This window comes from Mytilus edulis, chromosome 9, assembly GCF_963676685.1.
Source record: "Mytilus edulis chromosome 9, xbMytEdul2.2, whole genome shotgun sequence".
Lineage (NCBI taxonomy): Eukaryota > Metazoa > Mollusca > Bivalvia > Mytilida > Mytilidae > Mytilus > Mytilus edulis.
In genome coordinates, this window is record NC_092352.1 from 87696670 (window position 1) to 87720907 (window position 24238).

The following is a 24238-nucleotide window of genomic DNA, read 5'->3' on the forward strand; positions in this document are numbered from 1 at the left end:
TGTCCAGCTTATTATGTAAACAAATACAGCACAATACAAAGATTTTTTCACTCCCAATCAGACAACTTTAAACTGATGTAATTCATTTCATCCTTCTTTATATTTTATAAATGAGGTCCCAAAGAAAGAAGAAGAAGTATCAATCTTTCAAATTGTGATAATTTCATTATGACATAATCATTACATGATTAATTATTATGTAATTAGTGGCTATATTGTGATGTCAAAACTTGAATGAATTTAGCGTCTTTGTTCTTTATAGCATCCCAAAATATTTTATAGATTCTTGTACAATACAGCTTGACCTCCAAAACCGTGTCTCAGATTTCTAAAAATATCAATAGAACAAATTTTATACCCAATTGAATTCAGTGGTCTCTTATGAATTGATATTGCAAACTTCATTGAAGATTTATGAAGAGAATGAAATACAATAGGAAAAATCTGAGACATAGTTTTGGAGGTCAAACTGTGTTGTGAAAGAATCTATAAAATATTTTGAAATGCTATGAATAACAAAGAAGCTAAATTCATTCAAGTATGGACATCACAATATGGCAACTAATTACATAACAATAAATTATGTAATGATTATGTCATAATGAAATTATCACAATTTGAAAGATTAATCCTTCTTCTTACTTTTGGTACCTCATTTATAAAATTTAAAGAAAGATGAGTGGAATTACATCAGTTTAAAGATGTCTGATTGGGGATGACAAATCTTTGTATTGTGCTACCTTTAACTACAAAATTCAGAGAATAAAACATACTGATTAGATACCTTTCGTGACTGGAGCAACACGATAAGTTTGATATTTTCATAGTACAGAGGAATATCATTTGTATGTCCTGCATGGTAGAAACTCTTTTTGTGTTTTATCATGCAGAACCTGGAAAGTTTGAGTGAAACATTATGACATTGGTGGTACATATGGTTCAAAGTTATTAGAAAAGGGTCATATTAATCGTATATGATGTGGCATGACTTTCATTACAAAGACAACTCACCAGATACCATAATGGCCTGGATGTGATCAACTATTTCTAATCGTACGGCTTCTAACTATGAGCAGATACAATACCGTAAAGTATGTCTCAAAAGGCAAAAGGCACGACTCACCAACATTTTTAAGATAACATCAACGGCCTGATTTGTGTTCAAACGGTAAACGAAAAATAGGTATGATAATCAGTAAGCATTCCTATTTCAGGAGGGACTCAAATTAAAATGTATACGTTTAAAACGGAATAGTCATTGCGAAGTTATATGTACGATGAGCAGCGTCCTTAATAGTATGTATTCATTTTGAAACGTTAAGATCAGTAAGTAGGCGTCAAAATTAGAAATCCTCTATCATCCATCAAGTTTACGTTTGCATTTTAAATACCTTGAATCGACTTTTTATGCAACTGTATTGAATAAATGTGTTTAACATCAAAACAATATTCTATATAATAGCATGGTAATTGTATACCTAACCCAAAAATGTTTGCATAGTTAAAAGACCAAAGTATAGAAAATATTTAACAAGTATTTCATGTTTAAATTTTGAAGTTGTGAATGTTTAAGTAACGTCAGATTCATGCACAGTGAGCTGTGTGTTATGTTGTAAGCTAAGGCTAGTCAAAATTATTATATACCCGTGCTTATAATTCTGTGGTGAAGACCGGGGCTCAGGTGATACTGGTAGTGTTATGGTTTCATCTGCCCTGGCCTTGGCCTGATGTATTCTTATACCTTTTAAAAATATTATCTGAATTGTATGTAATCACTTAGAGTAGACGATTTTTAATTGAGAAAAATATTTTGCTTTCTTCGCATCGATGTTGTTTTTAAACTGATTGTATCATTTTAGTTTGCTTGCAACATTCTTTCTGATTTAAGCAGAACCATATACAACTATCATATAACTATTATGGTAAAGTACTAATAAACCCAAGTTTAACATCGTAAATGATTATGCCATTCTGCTATTTTGGTTCGAGAGGTAGCGTTTATAATGTGCACAGAACGCGAGTATGGTTTTATTTTTCTAAATCTGAAAGACAATTCTTTCAATTTATCAGCATCAATAAAATTGGGAATTAGAAATTGGAAATATGTAAAAGAGGCAACAACCCCACCAAAGAGTAGAAAACAGCAGAAGGCCACCAATGGATCTTCAACTCAGCGAGAAAGTGCCGCACCCAGAGGTGGGCCTCAGCTGGTCCTTAAATGAAATGTGTTGTATAGGTACCTAACCATTATAGTCATATGATAGTTGTATATAGTTCTGTTAAAAACATTTATAATATTTAATGTTAGCATTCGATTTTTAACTAGTGTGGTAAGGTATTGTACTGATAATAAACTTGAGAGTGATAGGAATATTCATCTGGGCATAATCTTTAATTAAGATTCCCTTACAATTTTAAAAGTTTATTAGTCACTATTGCATTGATTTATACTAAATAATAGTCAACAGTTTGTATATCTGATCAAACAGTACATTTTAAATTCGTAATTTCGAATTCAAATTATATTTTGGAAGGTCCTAAATGGACTTCCGTATAATATCACGATCATATTGTAACCTTATAGAAAATAGATTTAAATGACAAAGTGCATGACTACTACATAACATAAATTGTAGCCTTTAAACCGAGGTTCATAAAATAGCATTATCTTAATTGTAAGTAAATCGACCACCGTCGTCGACTTAGGACATTTTACTTTTGTTTTGTACATAAAGTTATATTATTAATTGTTATATTAGAAAAAGGACATAATGTTTGATCACCAATTACAATATCTCATCAGAGGCAAAAAAGAAAGAACTTCTATAGCACTGTGCTGTATTCCACAATGAGCAAAACCCAAACCGTACAGAAAGCTTTAAAACTCTTTAGCAGGATACAATATAATGAAATGAGAAAATCAATGCCTGAATTGTGATTTTTTTGTTTCACCTCATGTCTTTTAATTTGAACGAAATTAACATATCCGTTTACTTATGTTAATAACATACAATATGCGTGTAATCATACAGTACATTTTAAAGCATTATGAAAAAAATCTTCTGATTTCTAAGTTGGATTTGCACTCTTTTAAATAGCATATCAGTTTGTTTGCCATGACTGAACTTACTATACATAGAGATTTATTCAGATATTATTTGCGACCATATTTAGGGTGGTTGGAAATGAAAAGAATGTTAACCCTCCTTAAAAAACATGTAAAAAACGATAATAAGCTGAGTGAGTCTGTAGGTGATTTTCTAGAACAGTTTTTAGCCTATATTTTGTCTTTATATTTTATTTTATTGAAATTCTAGTTAACGTTGTTACAAAGTTTCTGTCTTTTTTTAATGATTTCAGACACATTAAAAAATGGGATTTCATATTGATACTGTTCAAAAGCAGTGGATTAGATGATATAATGAACATTAATATTTCTAGGTTAATTAATTAAGGACAAGTTCAAAACGTTTGACATTTTCTAAAAGATCAAAAAGAAACAGACAAGGATTCTGTTCCATTTGTCATCTACTAGGTATTGCCAACACGACAGTAACATACATTAACTAATGGTTGATTGAAATTTCAATAAATAAAGGCAACAGTAGTATACCGCTGTTCAAAACTCGTAAATTTATATTGACAAAAAACAAAATCGGGGAAACAAACTAAAACTGTGGGAAACGCATTAAATATAAGAGGAGAACAACGACACAACATTAAAATGTAAGACACACAGAAACAGACTAAGCATTAGACAAAATCCGATGAGAATAACAAATATAACATCAATACCAAATACATGAAATATAACATCAAAACCAAATACTATTAGTTACATAGTGTGCTAGTGACCTAATACGGTATATATGGGGTCAGTAAATTCCATACGGGGATTCGAGAGCGAAGCTCGAATCCCCATATGGAATTTACTGACCCCATATATACCGTATTAGGTCAATGGCACACTATGTAACGAATTTATCTTACCGACTATCTTTAGTGTGAAATTTAGACTAGCGACCTATCAAAATGAGCAATTCTTCAATACTTTTAGCATTAAGAAACTACTTTCAATGATCCTACAAAAACAGATACCATCAATAGCAACTGAATAGGTTTAAATGTGTTTTATGAATTTATTTCAATCTTAATCATCAATTTATTCGTTTGTAGAAACCTTTAATATTTTTTCTCAGTACCGTTTTGTTTTTATAAAGGGACGCAACACCACTACTAACCGTGTATGAAATAAGCCCCGCCTCCCTTCTTACCTAATATGGAATATAAATGGATGTATATGTAACTCCACTACTAACCGTGAATGAAATAAGCCCCGCCTCCCTACTAACCTAATATCAAATATACACCGTCTCCACGAGGATGCTTTTAACCAATCATATTCCTAGAAATGTATAGGAGGTAAGATACAATAAAGTATACAACTACAAATCTACATAACAATCCTAGGAACACCATGATTTTCTAAGGTAGTAGATGCAATTATATTGTTAAATTTTTTTGTCTGAAATTCAACCACTAGAAAAAAAACAGTACACCTTTTAATTTCATGTATATGCGGACTTGTTCTTTGGAGTTTGGTAGTACACATTCGGTACTTCTAATCTGAGAAACCGATTAATATGTCAACTTTTTACATTTTTAATTTATTTTACAATACCTACTTATTCATACAGTTGAAGATATGCTTAGGAACTATTTTGTGAAATATGTACTACAAAGTTAAACAAAAAACAAATAATGAACTCCGAGGCAAATTCAAAAAGGAAAATTCCTAATCAAATGGCAAAATCAAAAGCTCAAACACATCATCCGCAAGGATAACAACTGGCAAACTCCTGAATTGGTACAAAAATTTTCTAATGTAGAAAATGGTTGATTAACCTGTTTATAGATAGCTAAACCTCTCACTTGTGTGACAGTCGCATCAAATGCTATTGTATTGACAACGATGTATGAACAAAACAAACAGACGCAATAGGTGAAAATGTCAAAATAGAGGTACAGCCTTCGACATTGTGTTATCATCTTTATCACTACTTTATTGTACGATATTTCTGATGTTATCTATGCTATCTATTTTTTCTTTGTTAATTTACATGTAAAACACATAAAGATGTACTGAACCGTTTCCTTGATTTAATGGTCTGTCAGAGGATTTCGATGGGAATGCAAAAAATCACTATAGACATTTTCGTTTACAAAGTAAAAGTTTCATAACAGTTTATTTAAAGAAATTTACTTAGAATATGATTTATTTAATCAAATAATAAAATCCTTCTGAAACAATATGAAAGTTTTATTTTAAAAGAAATTTACATGTTCAGATGTTATATCATCAAATAATCAACAAAAACAATACATTTTCAGTTTTTGTTCTCCGGCATGTTTTGATTATGAACGTTCCAGTTGAAACGAATATTCATAAGTGCTTCCCAAACGCCCCATTTTTATGAAGTGATGTATTCTCTAACTTCAAAGTTAATAGGATATGGACACTTTCAAGTTTTCCCTGTAAGCTATAACCATTTTTCAGGTTTTCAGGTGTCTGTTCTTTGGTCGGGTTGTTGTCTCTTAGACACATTCCCAATTTCCATACTCAATTTCATTGATTTTATTCCAACTTATTAATCAAATAAATACGTGTATATCGAATCCGTTAGGACCAATGCAAACATTTGCAACAATATTTAACAAATGATAGGTCAATAAAGATTCAATGAATGTAATTCCGTCAATCTCAATTATATAATCAATTGAACAAGTTAATATCAATTTGTTTGACAGGGAAGTTGCGACTGCAATTTAAAGATAAAGCTCATTATGGAGAAAGAATGAATATCTATTATGTTTGATCACGTTGTACTTGTATAAAAAAAAACTCTGAATTAAACATTCCGCATTTCCATTCTCAATTTTATAGTATTGCAATATGTATAAGTATATATAAGTACACAAATAAACTTGTATCGTAGTGTTCTATATATCAAATGTTTAACTGATTTTATAGTTTGTTCTTGTGTTGTGCTGTAAAACCACTGTCATGGAATGGTTTGACGCCTGCAAACTTGGTTTATCCCGTTACATTCTGTGTATGTGTCCTAGTCAGGATTGTTTTTGTTTATTGCTATATGTTATATTGAATTTGTTCCGTTCATTATTTTGAACATTAATCAGGCCCTTATATTTCTAGTTTGAATTGTTTCGTAAACATATCAACGAAGCAGTCTTTTGCAGTAGAGCTTAACATGTCTCCGTATACATGGTATATCTGTGTGGTTAATCGAAGACCCGATTTTAAGTGTCTGTCACGATTCAGAATGAGAATGTTCTTTGAAATAATTATGACATACTGAATTCAGTAAATCGAATTCATAACATTTAAAATGGTTCACTTAATTGTACAGTAATTGAAATAAGTTGTTGAAGATCAGAATAATATCAATTTACGAATGTGTCGATGTACTGTTTGAACAGTAAAAAGTTTAATTGTAGAGAATATTGTTGACAAGTAATCCATTGATAGGCTATTTCATTTGTTTAGTTATGTAAACTTCGTACTATGTGAGTTAGGTAATCTGACTTGCACATTGTGTGCATGAACAATGCTTTCAACATATGGTATACTAGTTCTGATTAACGTATACAAATGTGTTCTTTCACATGATTTGATGAAAAAAGTAAAATTACAAAAATACTGAACTCCGAGGAAATTTAAAACATAAAGTCCCTATTCAATTTGCAAAATCAAAGCTCATATTTACCAAACGGATGGATAACGATTTTCATATTCCAGTCTTCTTCTTAGCAATACATTTTATCCCACGATGATATATTACCCTATCATCCTGGATACTTAGGTAGTATTTCCCGGATTCAATTAGACATCAACCAACAAAAATAACTGTTAATCGAATAGTTATCAAAGTTACCAGGATAATAACTTAGTACGCCAAACGCGTGTTTCGTTTACATATGACTCATCAGTGACATTAATATCGAAACATTTATAAAGCCAAACAAGTACAAAGTTGAAGAGCATTGAGGATACTAATTCAAATAAAATTTAAGAAAAAAGAAAGAACCAAAGGGCTGGAAATATTCGATTTCTCGAATATCCTCAATGCTCTTCAACTTTGTACTTGTTTGGCTTTATAAATATTTCGATATGAGCGTCACTGATGAGTCATATGTAGAAGGCAGACACAAGTAATGTCTTAATTGTAACGTGCTTTAACGTGTTTCTTTGTGTGTTGGCTGATGTTTTTGTTGCACTTCAATGTTTCTGTTGTTAATTTGTTTTTCTCTTGTAGTCGAAGCGTTTTCCTTGGTTTCAGTTTGTAACCCGAATTTTTTTTCTTTCAATCGATTTATGACTTTTCAAAAGCGGTATATTACCGCTGCTTTTATCGATATAAAAAAGACTATCTGTTTGAAAGTAAGAATTTCTTGATTTTTCGAAGTCCATCAAGAACCCCCTTCACTAAAAGTCATCACCACTACCATGATTTCGGGAAAGCGGTTTAATTAACTGAGAATATAAGATTCGCCATTAGATCTTTCCTTACATTTGCAGGTCAATTTCAAACATAATTATAAATTTTGGCTAATTCGGTAATTTAAAACTATATTCGTTCATCAGTAAAAAAAAAATGGCACTTTGCAACAACTGTTTCTGATTATTTATATTTCAGTGATATGTAATTATTTCTAAGTGGACACCATTTAAGGTTATTGCAAGAACATTATGTAATACTAATTATTCAAACTCATCAAAAGAGGGACGAAAGATACCAAAGGGACAGTCAAACTCATAAATCTAAGACAAACAGAAAAACAATAGTACACACGACACAACATAGAAAACTAAAGAATAAACAACACGAACCCCACCAAAAACTAGGGGTGATCTCAGGTGCTCCGGAAGGGTAAGCAGATCCTGCTCCACATGTGGCACCCGTCGTGTTGCTTATGTGATTACAAATTTGGTAAATAGTCTAATTCGGTAGGTCATATTCATGAAAGGGAAGGGGATTGTAGTTACGACGTAAGGAACATATCCGATATCATTTGTGAAACGGTTATTCCATAACGGTCAACCAACTCGTGATGGCGTCCGTAAAATTTACGAAGGGATGATTTCAACTTCACCATTTGGAATTCTTGGTTTAATAGCTTCCTTGTGAGCAGCAAACCTCTTTCAAGAAAAGCATGATAGGAAATACAAGCACGGGAATATCGTATCAATTGGGAGATATATACTCCGTATGCAGGTGCTGCTGGAATGTTGCTACTTAGAAATGGAAAGTTCACAATTGGAAAGCTGAAATCATCTCTTTTGTCGTAAAGTTTTGTTTTCAACCGACCCTCATTGTCAATTTCTAGATGTAAGTCAAGATATGAAGCCGACTTAACTGTATCTGTAGTATCCTTTATCTCTAATTCGATTGGAAAGATGCGTTCCACATAGTAACCAAATTTTGAATTGTTTAGTGAAAGAACAAATCAGGCATATATTTGGGTAAGCCAGTTGCGCATTTAGTCTACAAAAGTCTTAGTGCACCCCTGCTGGCTGATTTGTTTTTGTACTCGTATGAAGCAGAATTCATTCAGAACCTTTTAAAAGACAAAAAGAAAAAGCACCTTGCGAAATTCTTTAATTATTTACTTTCCGATATATTGATGATGTTCTATCATTGAATAACCCATATTTCAGCCAATACTTACATCTCATATATCCAAGTGAACTTGAAATAAGGATACCACTGATACTAGAAGGACTGCTTCATACCTTGATCTTTTCCTCAATATTGACGTAGATGGACGACTTCACACGAAAATCTATGATAAACGGGACGATTTCAACTTCCCAATTATCAATTTCCCATTTCTCAGCAGTAACATACCCTCTGCCCCTTCGTATGGTGTTTACATATCACAATTGATACGTTATTCACGTGCTTGTTCACACTATACGGACCTCATATACAGGAGTGTGCTCCTTACGCAGAAACTGCTCCAACAAAGTTATGAGGAGGACAGATTAAAATTGACACTCCGTAAATTTTATGGACACCATCACGATTTGGTGGATCCATACGATGTTTCGTTGACCAAACTAGCTAAGGACATTTTTACCACATGGTAGATTGTGTTTTGTCATAATGTCGTCTTATCTTTTAATTACCAAACGTGACTTATTCCCGATTGTGACTGTTTTGCCGAGTGTGAACTCGCATTACTATAAGACGTGGTACGGTACTTATCCATCCCAAATTCATGTATTTAGTTTAAATGTTTAATGTTATATTTGTAATTCTCATCGGATTTTGTCAAATGTGTTGACGTCTTTTCTATTATATTTATGTGTTATGGTAAAGAAAATTAATCACCGCCTTCATTTATCAGATTTGATTTCGTTCAAAGTAATCAGTAAGATATTTTACGTTTGAAGTTAGATTCATAACAAACCTGACATAGTTTTATAATATAGTTAATTGCTCCCTCAGTTTTATATTAATAAGAATTAAAATGTGCTTTGTTATTAAATGCAATATCAGTATTTAGTTCAAATATATAATCTTAAATTAATCCTAATTCTATCTTATTCATTCTTATGTGACGTCATTTTTTATTTTTTGATGCTCTGTTTTACTAATTCAAATGACGTCATTTTTTCGTCATTTTTCAGTTTCAAATAGGACGTCACTTGGCGTAGAGGTTTAAACGTATTCGGATGTGTCTACTTTTGTGTTTCAAATGTCTGATTATGTAAATGTATTTCAGTTGTTCCCTGTAATTAGTTAATACTTCAGCTTTATCATGTACATCTTTTGAATATTCATTTTATTAAATTTACTGTTTGCAAAAGTATAAATTACTCTAAATTATAGGGATTTTCTGGTAACTTAACAGAAAACCCTTGCCGTTTTTGGCACAACCTTTTTCATCTTTTGGTCCTCGATGCTGTTCAACTTTGTACTCGTTTCGGCTTTCAAACTTTTGTATCTGTGCGTCACACATAGGTCTTGTGTGGACAAAATACACTTCTGGCGTATTAAAATTTTGAACTTGTTGCCTTTTGTTGGCTGTTGTTCGTGTGATTCTTTGTCAATTGTGTTCTCCAATTTATTTATATTGTAGTCCTGTGTTGTCATTTTGATGTTATATTTCACATGGCCATAAAAGTGCGAGGTTTGGCATGCCACAAAACCAGGTTCAACCCACCATTTTTCCTTTAAAAATGCCCTGTACCAAGTCAGGAATATGGTCATTGTTATATTATAGTTCGTTTCTGTGTGTATTACATTATAACGTTGTGTCGTTTGTTTTCTCTTATTTTTGAGTGTAAATTCACATTGCGATAAGACGTGTCACGGTACTTGGTTTTGATGTTATATATATATGTTATATTTGTTATTCTCGTGGGATTTTGTCTATATGTGTTACATTTTAGTGTTATGTCGTTGTTCTCCTCTTATATTTAATGCGTTTCCCTCGGTTTTAGTTTGTTATCCCGATTTAGTTTTTTGTCCATGGATTTATGAGTTTTGAACAGCGGTATACTACTGTTGCCTTTATTGAATCAAACGGCAAAATAAAGTTAAGGACAAAAAAGTCATCCATCCATTGAGAGAAAACAAATTCAAATTACAAACTAAAACCGAGGAAAAAACGAGCAACAGAAACACTGAACTGCAACCAAAAATAAAACCACCAATTTAAACAAAAACTTTACAATGTTGATCATACGATCACCTTGTTATGAAAACAAATCCAGGGGAATTCGATCGTACATATTACCTTTTATTTGATTCCCGTGTTTTAGATTAATTTAAGCAATTGAAAACGGGTATTTAGTTCGATAACATTTTAGAAGTTTAAGTTTTATATTGAATAAGTTTTGAAAGAAGTCTACTTTTATTTCAATATATGATGACAATGTTTAAAAATGTCTAATTATATTGATACGTTCGAGTTAAAGTCAAAAAGATGTTACGTATATTTATTTATTGTTTAGTCGAAGTTTAAAAATGTGCGTGCTTTTTGAGATAGAACAATACTTTTTCTGTTTTATTGGTAGATCGGGAGAAAACATGATAAGGGTCAACCAGTATTATACCACTGGATGTTCTGGTTCAGAGTTTTTAGAACCAGATCATATTAAACATATATAGCGGTATTAAAGCCTGATGTGCATTTTTTGCAGAATTTAGCAAGCTTATACAGACACTAGGACGACAGATACAGATAAATATCCATTTAGTATGTACCAAATAATCAGACAACTTCTTTTATATATTTATTGTCCTAAAGGCATTTCTATATTTAAAAGGGCAAAGATTTAGTATGGCTACCAATTAGACAACTTTTCACTAGCGCCAAACAACCTCGATGTTATTAACAATAGCATGAAAAGGTCATCTAACAGTCTTCAACAATGAGAAAACTCCATACTGTAAAAGGAGTGAACATTACAAATATAGTACTAAAACAATTCAAACGGCCGGATGTATGTACAATAAAATGCATGAAAAACAAATATGACAACAATCATCCCTATGTTATGGAAGGCCAACATACATAAATATATGAACAACGGTATAGTTATGGAGACAGCGACGCAACACAATTTGTATGTATGGAGGGAACTACACCCTGAAAAAAGTCAAAGGCCCTTAAAGTATGTATTCATTGATAAAAATAAAGTTCTGTTATAGTGTGTCAAATTTAAAAAAAAAAAATTCAGCGATTAAATGACATATTTTAATGTTGACTGTGATATTTTTATACTTTGCTATTTAAAATCTATCAATCGAATTGTATGCAACTGTTTTGAGTAAATGTGTTAAAGATCAGAGAAACATCTTACATAATATCATACAAAATACATCTAAGAAAAACACAAACTGAACGTGGCCGGGTACTTGTACATCCCAACAACAAAAAGACTATAAGTACAGATCTGAGAGTACTAGCAGTAACTAACAGCTAGTTCAAAGCCAATAATAACTAATAAAAAATCAAGCATCTAATAACAAATAAACTTGATTGTTCGCTGGTCAAGTGAGACAGTTAAGAATACAAGTACAATGTTTGCGACGTTCAATACTTAGGTATTCATATATCAGGAAATTCTTGAATACAAATGTCATGTCAACATACAAATGCCGACTACTGGACTGGTTATGTATTTAGGAACGTAGTAGTGGCATCGACGCAGTGGTTGTTATTATTCATCAAAGATATCATGCTTATAATGTAGTACGCCAGACACGCGTTTCTTCTACACAAGACTCACCCGTCAAACGTATTTAAACCAAAAATTTCCGACAAAAATGTGTAAAATGCAGTTTAGACAATCAAGTTAGTGTTTTGAATAATTAACATATTATATTAACAGATATAAGTTCATCTGGTTTGTTACCTGTATAAATGCATGACTAGAACATATTAAACAATACATCGTGTTTGTGGAAAATATATGTTGTTACTTCAAAAAAAGTTACCGGTATGGTGAATAGTCCATATGATATAGCATTCTTATACTGACTTGACGTGGCTATGTATCTATACATCCAATAAAATCAATGCTTTCCCAGGAAGGGTGTTATTGGTAGTATACTGATGGACAAAGGCTTCTAGGTAACTAAATATTTTTATCCAAGTCATCTGTTGGGTTCACAGAACTTGGATTGAGCTGGGAAAAGTATATCTAAATGTTCCTGGTTCAATATTTTAAGATATGGACTGCTTTCAATGTAGCATTCGCATGAATCGTCCAAGAGGGGCGAAAGATACCAGAGGTGCAGTCAAGCTCATAGATCGACAATAAACTGGCGATAAAGGCTAGGCTTAAAAAGAAAAAGACAAACAGAAAGAAAATAGTACACGACACAACATGGAAAACTAAAGACTAAGCAGCACGAACCACACCAAAAACTTGGGGTGATCTCAGGTGCTCCGGAAGGATAAGTAGATCCTGCTCCTTATATTGCACCGCCATGTTACTCATGTTATTACAAACCGTGTAAATAGTATAATGTCTAATTCGGTAGGTCATATTCGTGTAAAGGGAAGGGGATTGTAGTTACGACATAAGGAACATATCCGATATCATCTGTGAAACGGTTACCATAACGGTCAACCAACCCGTGATGGCGTCCATAAAATTAACGAAGAGATGATTTCAACTTTACCATTTGAAACTCTTGGTTTAACAGCTTCCTTGTGAGCAGCAATCGTCCATCAAGGAAATACTGATAGGAAACACAAGCCCGGGAATATCGTATCAATTGGGAGATACATATTCCGTATGCAGACGCCGCTTGAATTTTGCTACATAGAAATGGAAAGTTCACAATTAGGAAGCTTAAATCATCTCTTTTGTTGGAAAGGTTTGTTTTCAACCGACCCTCATAGTCAATTTATAGATGTAAGTCAAGATATGAGGCAGACTTAACTGTATCTGTTGTATCCTTTATCTCTAATTCGATGGGATAGATGCATTTAACATAGTCACCAAATTTTGAATTAATTAATGAGAGACCATCATCTATACAGCGGAAAGTGAAGTTAAACGATATTGTCTTTCTTCCTAAGAAGTTCTTGTATGAAGTCAGCCTCGTAATAGTAAAGAAACAAGAAGAGGGTACAATTGGTTCCCATTGGAATGCCGACAGTCTGTTGAAAACACGTCCTCCAAACGTAAGAAATATGTTGTCAATCAAGAAATTAATCATTTTGATAATGTCAGTTTCTGAGAATTTTTTGTTTGAATCAGAGTGATTTTTTTCAAAGTAAGATTTATCCCTGCCTAAGACAAGATAAATGTATCTACGTTGGCCATTTTTAAAATATTGATAATATCTCTAATATAACAATTTAGTCCCATGAAAATGATCATCTTTGCATGGTCATATTTATGGATTGAAAGTTTAGTATGATTTTTGTGGTGTTGAGGTTTTTCCTAATAACTAGTATACAATATCAGTTAAATTAAAACAAAGGCATCAATTATGCAAAAGCAACTTAATATATAATTCACCTGATTAAGGAATCAATCTGGTTTTAAATTTAACGATTCGATTTTAAATAGAATTATATTCGATCGCTAGTATTGTCAGTGTGTTATCAATTTTAACTAAGGACATCATTATTACACAACATCTATCATATTCTATACTACGCAGCAAAACGTAACGTCTGAGTCAGTGACAACTCTACAACAGATTTATCCATCGGATCACCAGCAATGATGGTGATACATGGCTGTGTACATTATGTATATACAACTCGTCTAAACATCAACCCAACAATGTTAGATCTGTAAATTTGCTTTCGCAAATTTTTTTGTTCTTCCCTCGCCGGGATTTGAACCCATGCTACTGAGATATCGAGACACCAAATCGCCTGCACTGTAGCCGTCCCACTAGACCACACGACCACCTGGGCTTCACAATAATAAAGCTTTCGGTGTCAGTGTGTTACCTTTCTTCGTCAGTTTTAATCTAGCGTCGTACTACAGTACATGATATATAAGGCATGGAGATGTTATTGTTACAGATCAGCTAAATTATCTATAGTAAAGGATCCTACAAATTAATGCAAGATACAGTCACAGAAAATAATTATATTTATAAGTACGTCAGTGACAACTCTACAACAGATTTATCCATCGGATCACCAGCAATGATGGTGATACATGGCTGTGTACATTATGTATATACAACTCGTCTAAACATCAACCCAGCAATGTAAGATCTGTTAATTTGCTTTCGCAATTTGTTTTGTTCTTCACTCGCCGGGATTCGAACCCATGGTACTGAGATATCGAGACACCAAATCGCCTGCACTGTAGCCGTCCCGCTAGATCACACGACCACCTGGGCTTGACAAATTGAGGGTACTGGTAATTAAAATACTACTCCAGCTGTTTTATACGGAAAAAAACATTGATGTAAGATGTCCACAGGTTCGACGATCAGACTGTTTAAGTTCGTTTTTTTTAATGCTCTGAAATCAGACTTTTGACCTCACGCGTACCTACTGAAGGTTATTCCAGAAACATGCGTCGTGCACACTGAAATCAGAGTAATACTTTTACCGATCGTAGCCATCGTTACTACCCGCGAATGTCTTGCATGGTCGGTTTGGAAGCTGGAGTAAAACACCATTCATGATTATGTGTTTGAGATACAATGGATAAGCGTGTGTTCGTTAAAAAGATACAATGAACCCGAAGAAAAAGATATCACGACAAATGAAAAGGCTGACGTCACAGCAGTGGTTTAATATCTGATCAAATATCAGAGATAAAATTTAATATAGTGAACTTTCCGTATTTATAAAAATTTGTCTGTATAAAAATAATTTATATAATGATGTTGTCAGCTGACAGTAACTGGGTTTGTTTTTACCTGCGAGAAATGTGATCGATGGTCAATTTTTAATTGTGTATTTTGATATACACCTTGTAATTATATATTTTGGTATTCTCTAATAACAATAATATGATTGAATTAAGTGGTGTTTTTTCCGATTTAGTTCATTTCGTCTCAGATTTTGTTATCGTGATGGTTGCAATAATAAGGGAGGCTTTATTACTGACGAGTTCAAAATAGACATTTATAATGTGCCAGTCTCAATTTAACAAATCTCGTCAGTTATCGTAACACCATTTATATGCGCTTGTCTATTTTGAGTTAATAGTTGAATGAAGATCTACAGTCTTCTGTAATTACACAAATCCATATATTTTTTGTGATTGAGGGCGTTGTATGTTTTGAGATACGTAGTGGGTAGATGATTCATTGTTGATGGTCTTGTCTGATAGTGACTTCTAGATAAAACACTCTTTTAGAAAGAACTTGTATTGATCGAAAAGTCTCATAATATTTGTCCATGTAATTTGAAAATTATCTTCTTTTTCGCTAAAATGTACGCACAATTTTGTCTATTGAGAATTTAAAGTTTGTGCTAACACAAGACCTTATAGTCTCAGAAGTCAGACACTGGCTGCACATTGATTACTGCTTAATTACACCAAAAACAAAATGAAATTTCTTTTATAGCAGAAGTCAAGAGACTCCCTGGTGTACATCCCATGCTGAAGGTGATTAGACGCGCCACTGTCGTCGCTGGCAACTATTTTCTGTTTAGATCTGTTGTCAATAGGATGACATTGCAAAATGTGAAACTGAAATTTTATTGACTTTTTTTTCAACTGATAATTAACACAGCTATAGCTGAAACATAGTTCAATAAATCATTGAAGCGTTCAGTTTTACAAGTTGGATGTCTTCATCAATATTGAGGGTACGAGTATCGCCAAACAGTTTTACCTACCTGGGAATATCAATTGATTTTTACAGAATCTGTGTTTACTTTCTAATGTTGACGTTTTGGTACATTTGAGATTGTTGAATTATGGATAAGATGCTTTCTTTGTAAGTAAATCAATTATATATATGTAATATAATTCTGTCATCCCGGGAGGATTGAACAAGTACACTGACATATTTGATACCATTTCTGTCCTCCCGGGTGAATTAATGAAGAATACTGACACAGGAATATAAGTCCATGCGTAAGTTAGAAATAGTAGATTTAAAAATGCAATTTGTTTTTCAAAACGTTATGAAATAAGTTTCATTTTACAAGTAGTGATTGACTTTTATGTTTACTTTCTAATATAGTAGTCTTAGTACATTTTAGATTGATAAATTATGGATAAGATGTTTTGTTTGTAAATTAATCAATTTACATATATGTAATAACATTCTATCCTCCCGGGTGGATTGATCAAGTACTCTGACACTTTTAATCGTAACTATAAATAAGGAATATGATTCACTTTCTGTCATCGTAAGTTTTAAATACTTGATTTTGAATTACAAATATTTGTTTTTTAAATGTTATGAAATATGGTTCATTTTACAGTTTTTATTTTAAACTCTCCGATGTATTTATTGACTATCAGCATAGCCAATAAAGATAATGTTACTGCAATAAGATTTTAAACTTTAAAATACTTCATTAAAATTATTTCGAAATTTTATGAAATAGGATTTTTTTTTCACACCATTTGATGTTTATAATTGCCTCATGGATTTGACTGGTTTAACCCTCTTTTTCCTTGGTTTTACTGCTATCAGAATAAATATCAAGGACAATTTTATCGTAATTAAAAAAAAACCACTTTGGTAAAAATTTAATTTTTTTGTTTGAAAAATTATTTATGATAATAAAGTTCATTTAAAAAAAATATATGTGGGAATTTATCGCTTTGATTCTACTGGTGTGAACGTACATCATTTGAGATACAAAGTGACTCATTTGAATTGGTTTATGATATCTTTGGAAATCTATTGATATATCAAACTGTCATGCATACAATTTTAAAACTTTATAAGGTTCATATTCAACAATACCGCTATAAATTTTTGTCATGATATTTTTATGATAAGTCCATAAATAAATCGTTAACTTTTTGTGCTATTTCAAGTGATTATTTTGTCTTTTTTTTCCCTTTAGATGATCGTTTTTCAATAATATGCTTACGTCATCGGACGTAAAACTAACAATATAAAATGTTCAAGTGTTTTAACAGATCAAGTGTTTCTTATATAAGTTTGGTGCAAACGCTTATTTTCTGAACACGTTGTTCCTAAACTTTGACCGTAAAAAAAAATACTGCGTTACAAAGAGAATAAAAATGTCGTCAGTTTCAAGCACAACAAATTTAAAATCTAAGATATGTCTTAGTTATCCCATTTCCATATTGCCTATGAGAAATGCATCAATATTTTAATCAACAACCTCTTAATTTCTCAATATTTTTTGAAAAACACGTTATAATAGAAGTAAAAAGATGTGACATGAATGACAATGAGACTACTCTTCATTCAAGTCACAATGTGTAGAAAGTAAACAATTATAAGTCCATAAATCAATGTATGGCCTTCAACACAGGGCCTATAAATCAATTTCTGACAAAATATTTTCCATTTTTATTCCATTTTCACCGAAGTTTTAGATCCATTTCTACCATGAAAACAAAAAAGAAAATCATTAGTCATCTTGTTTCCAAGAAGCAGTAAATTTTTCAACATGCTTTCCCTAAATAAAAAAACAGAGGCGTTTCTTTATGTCAGTCAAACTTATATAATACCACACATTAAATATTGAATAACACGTTTGGTGTTTCGTTTTTGTTAGTCCAAAATCTTAAACAACGACCAGTTCGTATCTCTTTTTTTTTTTAATATGAAAGTTAGATCCAAATTAACCAGCCAAGATGGTTTCGATCGTGAAGATTATTATGGATTACTTGAAAAGTGTTAGTAAATAATTTATCACATCAAGTTGTGCTAGATTCCACAAGGATTGTGTTTTACAATAAAAATATGCTGTCTTTTTGGTCAGACGGTTAATTAACGCCCAATGGCAAACATTACAAGATCGAAAATACGTTGACCTATACATAAGCTGTAAGAAAGAAGATATACAAGGGGTCAATATTTATCGAACAGGAACGTATCATAAGTACTTTGTTGATTCAGAGGTGATATACGGGGAAAATAATAAAAAGTCTAGTATATTAATATTCTGAATAAATAATGATTTAAAAATCTATCAACGATTTCATAAATTCCATCGAAATATATTTCTCGTAAATTCAGAAGATTATATTATATTTTGAATGTCAAAAAGCACTTGACACAATTGCTGATAGACAACAACTCTTGCTTGACAGTTGACGATTAAGCCGTGGAGATGGTAGTGTCTACAAAGAATTATAATCGCTTCACATTTGACTTCCCCTTTGATAAAGACTTTAAAATACATTTTAAGAGTGGTCAACTCCGAACACGACCCATTTTGACACGTTAAAGTTTACGTACTGCCTACATCCAAAACATCAGGGCGAGGATATCTGAGAGGATATCAATCTCTCACATGGTCTGGTGATGAAACTAACACATTGTATAGTTGGCTGACATGCCTACAGTAGCTGTGCAAATGTGTTAGTTGTCCGAAATGCTTTGGGATGACATGTGCTTGTTTGTTGATAAACGATAAACTCATTGTAAGTATCTAAATCACGAATAATTCAAACTTTATATAAAAATAAAATGTAAGCTGTTTTACACCATTGTCCTTCGATCTATGGGGGGTAGTTGTCTAATTTTAATCATACCACTGTGACTTTTCTTATCTAGTTTTAATCATACCACTGTGACTTTTCTTATTTTGATACTAATCAAAACAACGAGTAAATTAAAGGTTCAAAATCTAATATCTCATGAATAAGTTTCGATTACTCTCTTTACAATTTTGTTTCACGATTTTAAGTTTCAATTCAAATATTTATTTTTGTTTAAACTAAATTAATGTATGTAACGGCTGATTTTATATATATTTTATGTTAAACTGTAAGTGAATCCAATTAAAGGTCAAGTAAATATATCTAGAGTCCGTAGTTAACAATGACATATACATGTATCATTCAATTGTATTATATGTCTCTGGTTGTTATGAACATTTTACGGTAAAAATTTTTAGTTAATTAAAAATACGTTTTAAATGTAATTTGTAAATAGCCAAGAGAAATCTTTCTGTGTTGCCCGACACTGCGTAAAGTTTTCGCGCGGAACCATTAACATTCAGCAATGAATCCGGTTCCTTACCTGGAAGAAGAAGAAGAATGTTGACATATTGAATTTTGTTTATTTTCTGAAACGTTAAGAAAATTTAAGTTAAAACATTTAAAAACCAAAGGGGTCACCAAAATGAATAAAACCCACAAGTTTAAAATATTTATAGATCCTCGTACAAGTGAATAATCTTTATGTTGGTCAACTACTTGAAAATTAATTGGATCAAATAAAACTCTCATCACTATAGAAGATGTTTAACATTAGAAAGATTTACTGTATAAGGTCGAACACTTCTGTTTGAATAGGATGTTTACATTTTACGTCAACAGTTTGTCAACTTCCTTCTATGTAGCTTAATCTGTAGTTATTAATTTTGTATGTTGTATAAAGTATAAAGTATAAAAATCATAAATATAAATATAAATGGTTCCTCAAAAAAACAAAGTGCACGCATACGAGGAAATACGGCCGGTGTCAAATGTTAATTTATGTAAGTAAGTAAGTAAATTCTATTGAAATAAATTCCAGACATTGGACTATCATCAAATACAACAATATTACAAATTTGAAATTAACATGTGATGTTCAGTAGTTGTCGTTTGTTGATGTGGTTCATAAGTGTTTCTCATTCCTCGTTTTTTCTATATATAGACCGTTGGTTTTCTCGTTTGAATGGTTTTACTACAGCTGCCATTTTGGGGCCCTTTATAGCTTGCTGTTTGGTGTTGTCCAATGCTACGTGTTGAAGACCGTCGTTTGACCTATAATGGTTTACTTTTACAAATTGTGACTTGGATGGAGAGTTGTCTCATTGGCGCTTATACCACATCTTCCTATATCTATATACATGTGTTTGAAAAATGGAACTATGCGCTGAAAGCCTCGTTTTACTTACAGGAAACGCGATGCTGGACATTACAAGTTAATGTGAAATTAAAGTGCTCCGCCTTTACTTGTGATTGAAAAATAGGTTGGTCATTTATTACGAAAAGAAAAAAATTAAACATCCGTATAAGTACACATAAACTGACCTAATCAATTAATTTAACTGTTGTTTAAATGAAGTAATCGATAGACATTTACACGTTGGGCTATAACGGAAAAATCAATTCATATTTCATTGGAGATTAAATACAAAAGAAAAATAGTAGCTGTTCAGGTATATCCAAGTTCAAAATATATGACATAAGATTAACGGTGCTGGCAATTAAAGAAAAATATACCAGGTGAATGTGATTAATTACGATTACTGTGGCCTTGGATTCTAAGTGTTCAATCAACCGTTCCTGTGATTTTAATATAGACTTATCTTTTTTAAGAAACAAACATGACGGTTCTTGTAGGTCGTGGTCCAATACACTTAAATATATCCAATATTTACTTTCAGAAAAGTAAGCCATACGTTTGAAGTATTTCAATGATCGGTGGATATGGGTAGCTTTAGGACTATTGGTAAAAAAATTAAAATGGCGGTGAGTAGTTCTTTATTACTTATTATATATTGATAATTTTAGTTTCATTTAATCTTTCGACTAACAAAAGATTTATTTATGTTGATTTATAAGTCTTGTGCTTATATATATATCGTATTTTGATTCAGTTTCACGTAAGTTCAGATGGAATAAGAAAAGAAAAAAAAACGCAATCTGATTGTATCTTTTCGCGTTTGATGCTAGTTTTTAATGTATTTCGGGACTTCATTCATTCATTCAATTTATTTATATATTTTTATTACCCTATTTCCTTGTCATTTTCTTCCGGTAACCACCTTAATTAAACTTTTAAATTCGCCAAAATTAGCATAAAATATAACGTAACATTTCAATGGAGTTTGTATTGGTTTAGTTTTGGGTTATTAGCTAGCAGAGCAGTCCAATTAGAAACCTTTAAAGTAACTGAAAGATCTGAACTATGGGGGGATGGGAAAGTAATTCAATGTTTTGATTACCTTACAGTGTTTTTTTTTTTTTTTTGTGTGTTTATCTATTCAAATTTGTATATATTGTGTTATGCATTAATATTGTATTGGTATCACTATCTCTCCTAAGGGAGTCTAATAAAGATATATATATATATATAGATCTAACCTATTGATAGAGAAGGATGTAAATTATAACATATTCAGGATATAGTTATTTGAATTGATGTTTTCTTTTCAAAATCGATAATAAATAATTTTTTCAACTAAATGATATGATATGTTTCCAAGTTAGGTCACAATTATTTTGTTACAGAGTTAAAAAAATATCTTATGGATATTCCTCTCAAGACCAGATTAATATAGGTATACCAATTCTGATCGGCTTTTGTCATTCGTACTCTTTTGTAAGGATTTTTGTCTATGATATGCTTGTATCGTCGTTTTTGGTATTGTCTGCTTTAATTGTGTTGAAATAAGGATGTTGAATATTGCACACATTTCTATTGCAAAGTTAAAGTTGCAGACGGGCAATTTTTTCGGGTCCTTCATTGAGATTGAACTGCTTGATCGCTGCATGCGTTTGTCCTACAATCAATTTAGAAGACACAACTCATAGTTTGCATCCGACTTTTGATCTATCTTTAAACTTTGCAGTCCACGGGACCATTGAGAGTCCTAGAAGGAAAGCAAAATATTAACTTGCCCATACCAATTATATTCTTATTTTATTCTAACATGACTTACGTAAAAGTGTTTGCTTCTTTTGGTCATCAGATAGAAACATATTGAAATAGAAGAACAACTTAAACATGCTATTTACACCTTATTTATGACTATTTTGTAGCAAAACATCTTGTTTAGTTGATGGAGAAGCTGCTTATATTATTAGATAAACACAATAGATTTTCTCAACAAGAATTTTTTTTACAAAATTTACTAAGGTTTCTCCTAGTGTCATTTATTATGGCCATTCGTCTTACTATATTGAATGACATTTGTTTTCCGCTAATTATGCCAATTATGACAAATTGATGACGTCACTCCGACGTCACTAGACATTGACAAATAAAATTGAAAATGGAAATGGGGAATATGTCAAAGACACAAAACTTAATTAGACATACATGCATGTATTATACTACATTTAAAGAACAAATAAATGTGTCTTGTCTACTTATTTGAAACTCTTTTTTTTATCAATTTAAGGCATCTAAAGATCATACATTTGTAGAACGAAAATGTTCCTTATCTATTTCGCGCATTCTTAAGAAATAAATCAGATTTTAACATTAAAACAAGCAAATAAGCGAAAAATCAAATAAACGAGAATTTAAAAGAAAAAATGATCTTGGTGGCACTGAAAGCCCAATAAAAGAAATGGAATTGTATAAAGACATTATTTGGGACAACGTAATAGTAGGTAAAACCGAAGACCTATTTCGTGATATAATTAGGTATATTTCTTTTGAAATGGGGGAGTTTTTTTTATTATATATTATAACTGGACCGCGGTTGGTAATCAATACTTTTAAATGATTTTAAAACCAGATAAATATAATACGAACTCGAAAAAGTAGGTCAATTTTTAAAAACTTGGCATTCACTTTTCATTCAGCTTACTGTCATGTATTATTTGAGTATTTTAATTGGGACATATTTGAGATCTTAAATTATTTATGGCTATCGGGGGTGTGCAAGGAAAACTGAACAAATTTTCATAGATTTTGGCATAAATTGTATCCAAACGAAACAAAATGACATAAGAAGAACAACAAAATCTATCCAAACAATAACAAAAAATAAAATTAAATTTAGTCTGAAATAAGGTTGGGTCTGAATAATAATGACTGCCATTAGACAACAGGGACGTTTAGTTTAAACATATCATATTATTTTCAAAAGCAGCAAAACGGTTGACATGCGTATTTGAAATATTGCTTTCCTCCAAGTTAATTAGAGACCCCTCAAACAGTTAAGATCAAAAAGCAATTGTTGTACTCATCACATTTTACATCTCAAAATCAAACCATACGTGTCTGCGTATCTATACATCCAGCCGAGAAAACGAAAACGGGGTTTTATAGCAATGTGGCATTATCCTATAGTAATGTGCGATTTCCCTAGCTAGGAGATAAGTCTAGTTTTTGGCAATAAGTACATTTTCTCTGTGATGTTAATTCGGAATACTTTTTTTTTTAGATCGCAGTCAAAAATGTTAGGCAATGACGTCACGTACCAATGCTGTAACTTTATGCTTCTCGTCTCATCCGCATCAATGTACAACGCCATTAATAAAATCTAGCAACTTTCGCATTGCTTTTGCACACGTAAAAATTACGGTTTTTGATTTTTTATTTTAACCTGTAGTTTTATATTTCTTTCCTCGTTCTCTACAATCATGACATATGTTTTACTGGACGTTAAGCAACCAACAATCAATCAATCATATTCCATCCATAGAAACATGTTGTTTAGACAAATAACCGATATAAAGAATAAAGTAATTTCAATGATTTAATACTGACTACATCAACTCGAATATATCAGCTGACCTTAACGGCCTGTCCGCTTGATATTGTCTTTGATAAAGTCAGTATCAAAAATAAAAAATGACAATTTTAAGAATAATATAGTC

General features: G+C 31.8%; 1 protein-coding gene across 3 annotated transcripts in view; it reads left to right on the forward strand.

The window, feature by feature from the left end:
- Positions 1-16312: 16312 nt before the first annotated feature.
- LOC139489316 (serine-rich adhesin for platelets-like) overlaps positions 16313-24238 on the forward strand; it is a 29180-nt gene continuing 21254 nt past the window's right edge. Inside the window, exons 1-2 of one of the 3 annotated variants that reach the window (XM_071275601.1) lie at positions 16313-16469; positions 21070-21154. In XM_071275601.1, the coding sequence (XP_071131702.1) occupies positions 21113-21154 (42 nt within the window). In that variant the 5' untranslated portion in view covers positions 16313-16469; positions 21070-21112. Of the gene's footprint in view, positions 16470-20538; positions 20653-20723; positions 20909-21069; positions 21155-24238 lie in introns of those variants that run through there. The other 2 variants (XM_071275600.1, XM_071275602.1) reach the window with 2 other exon arrangements.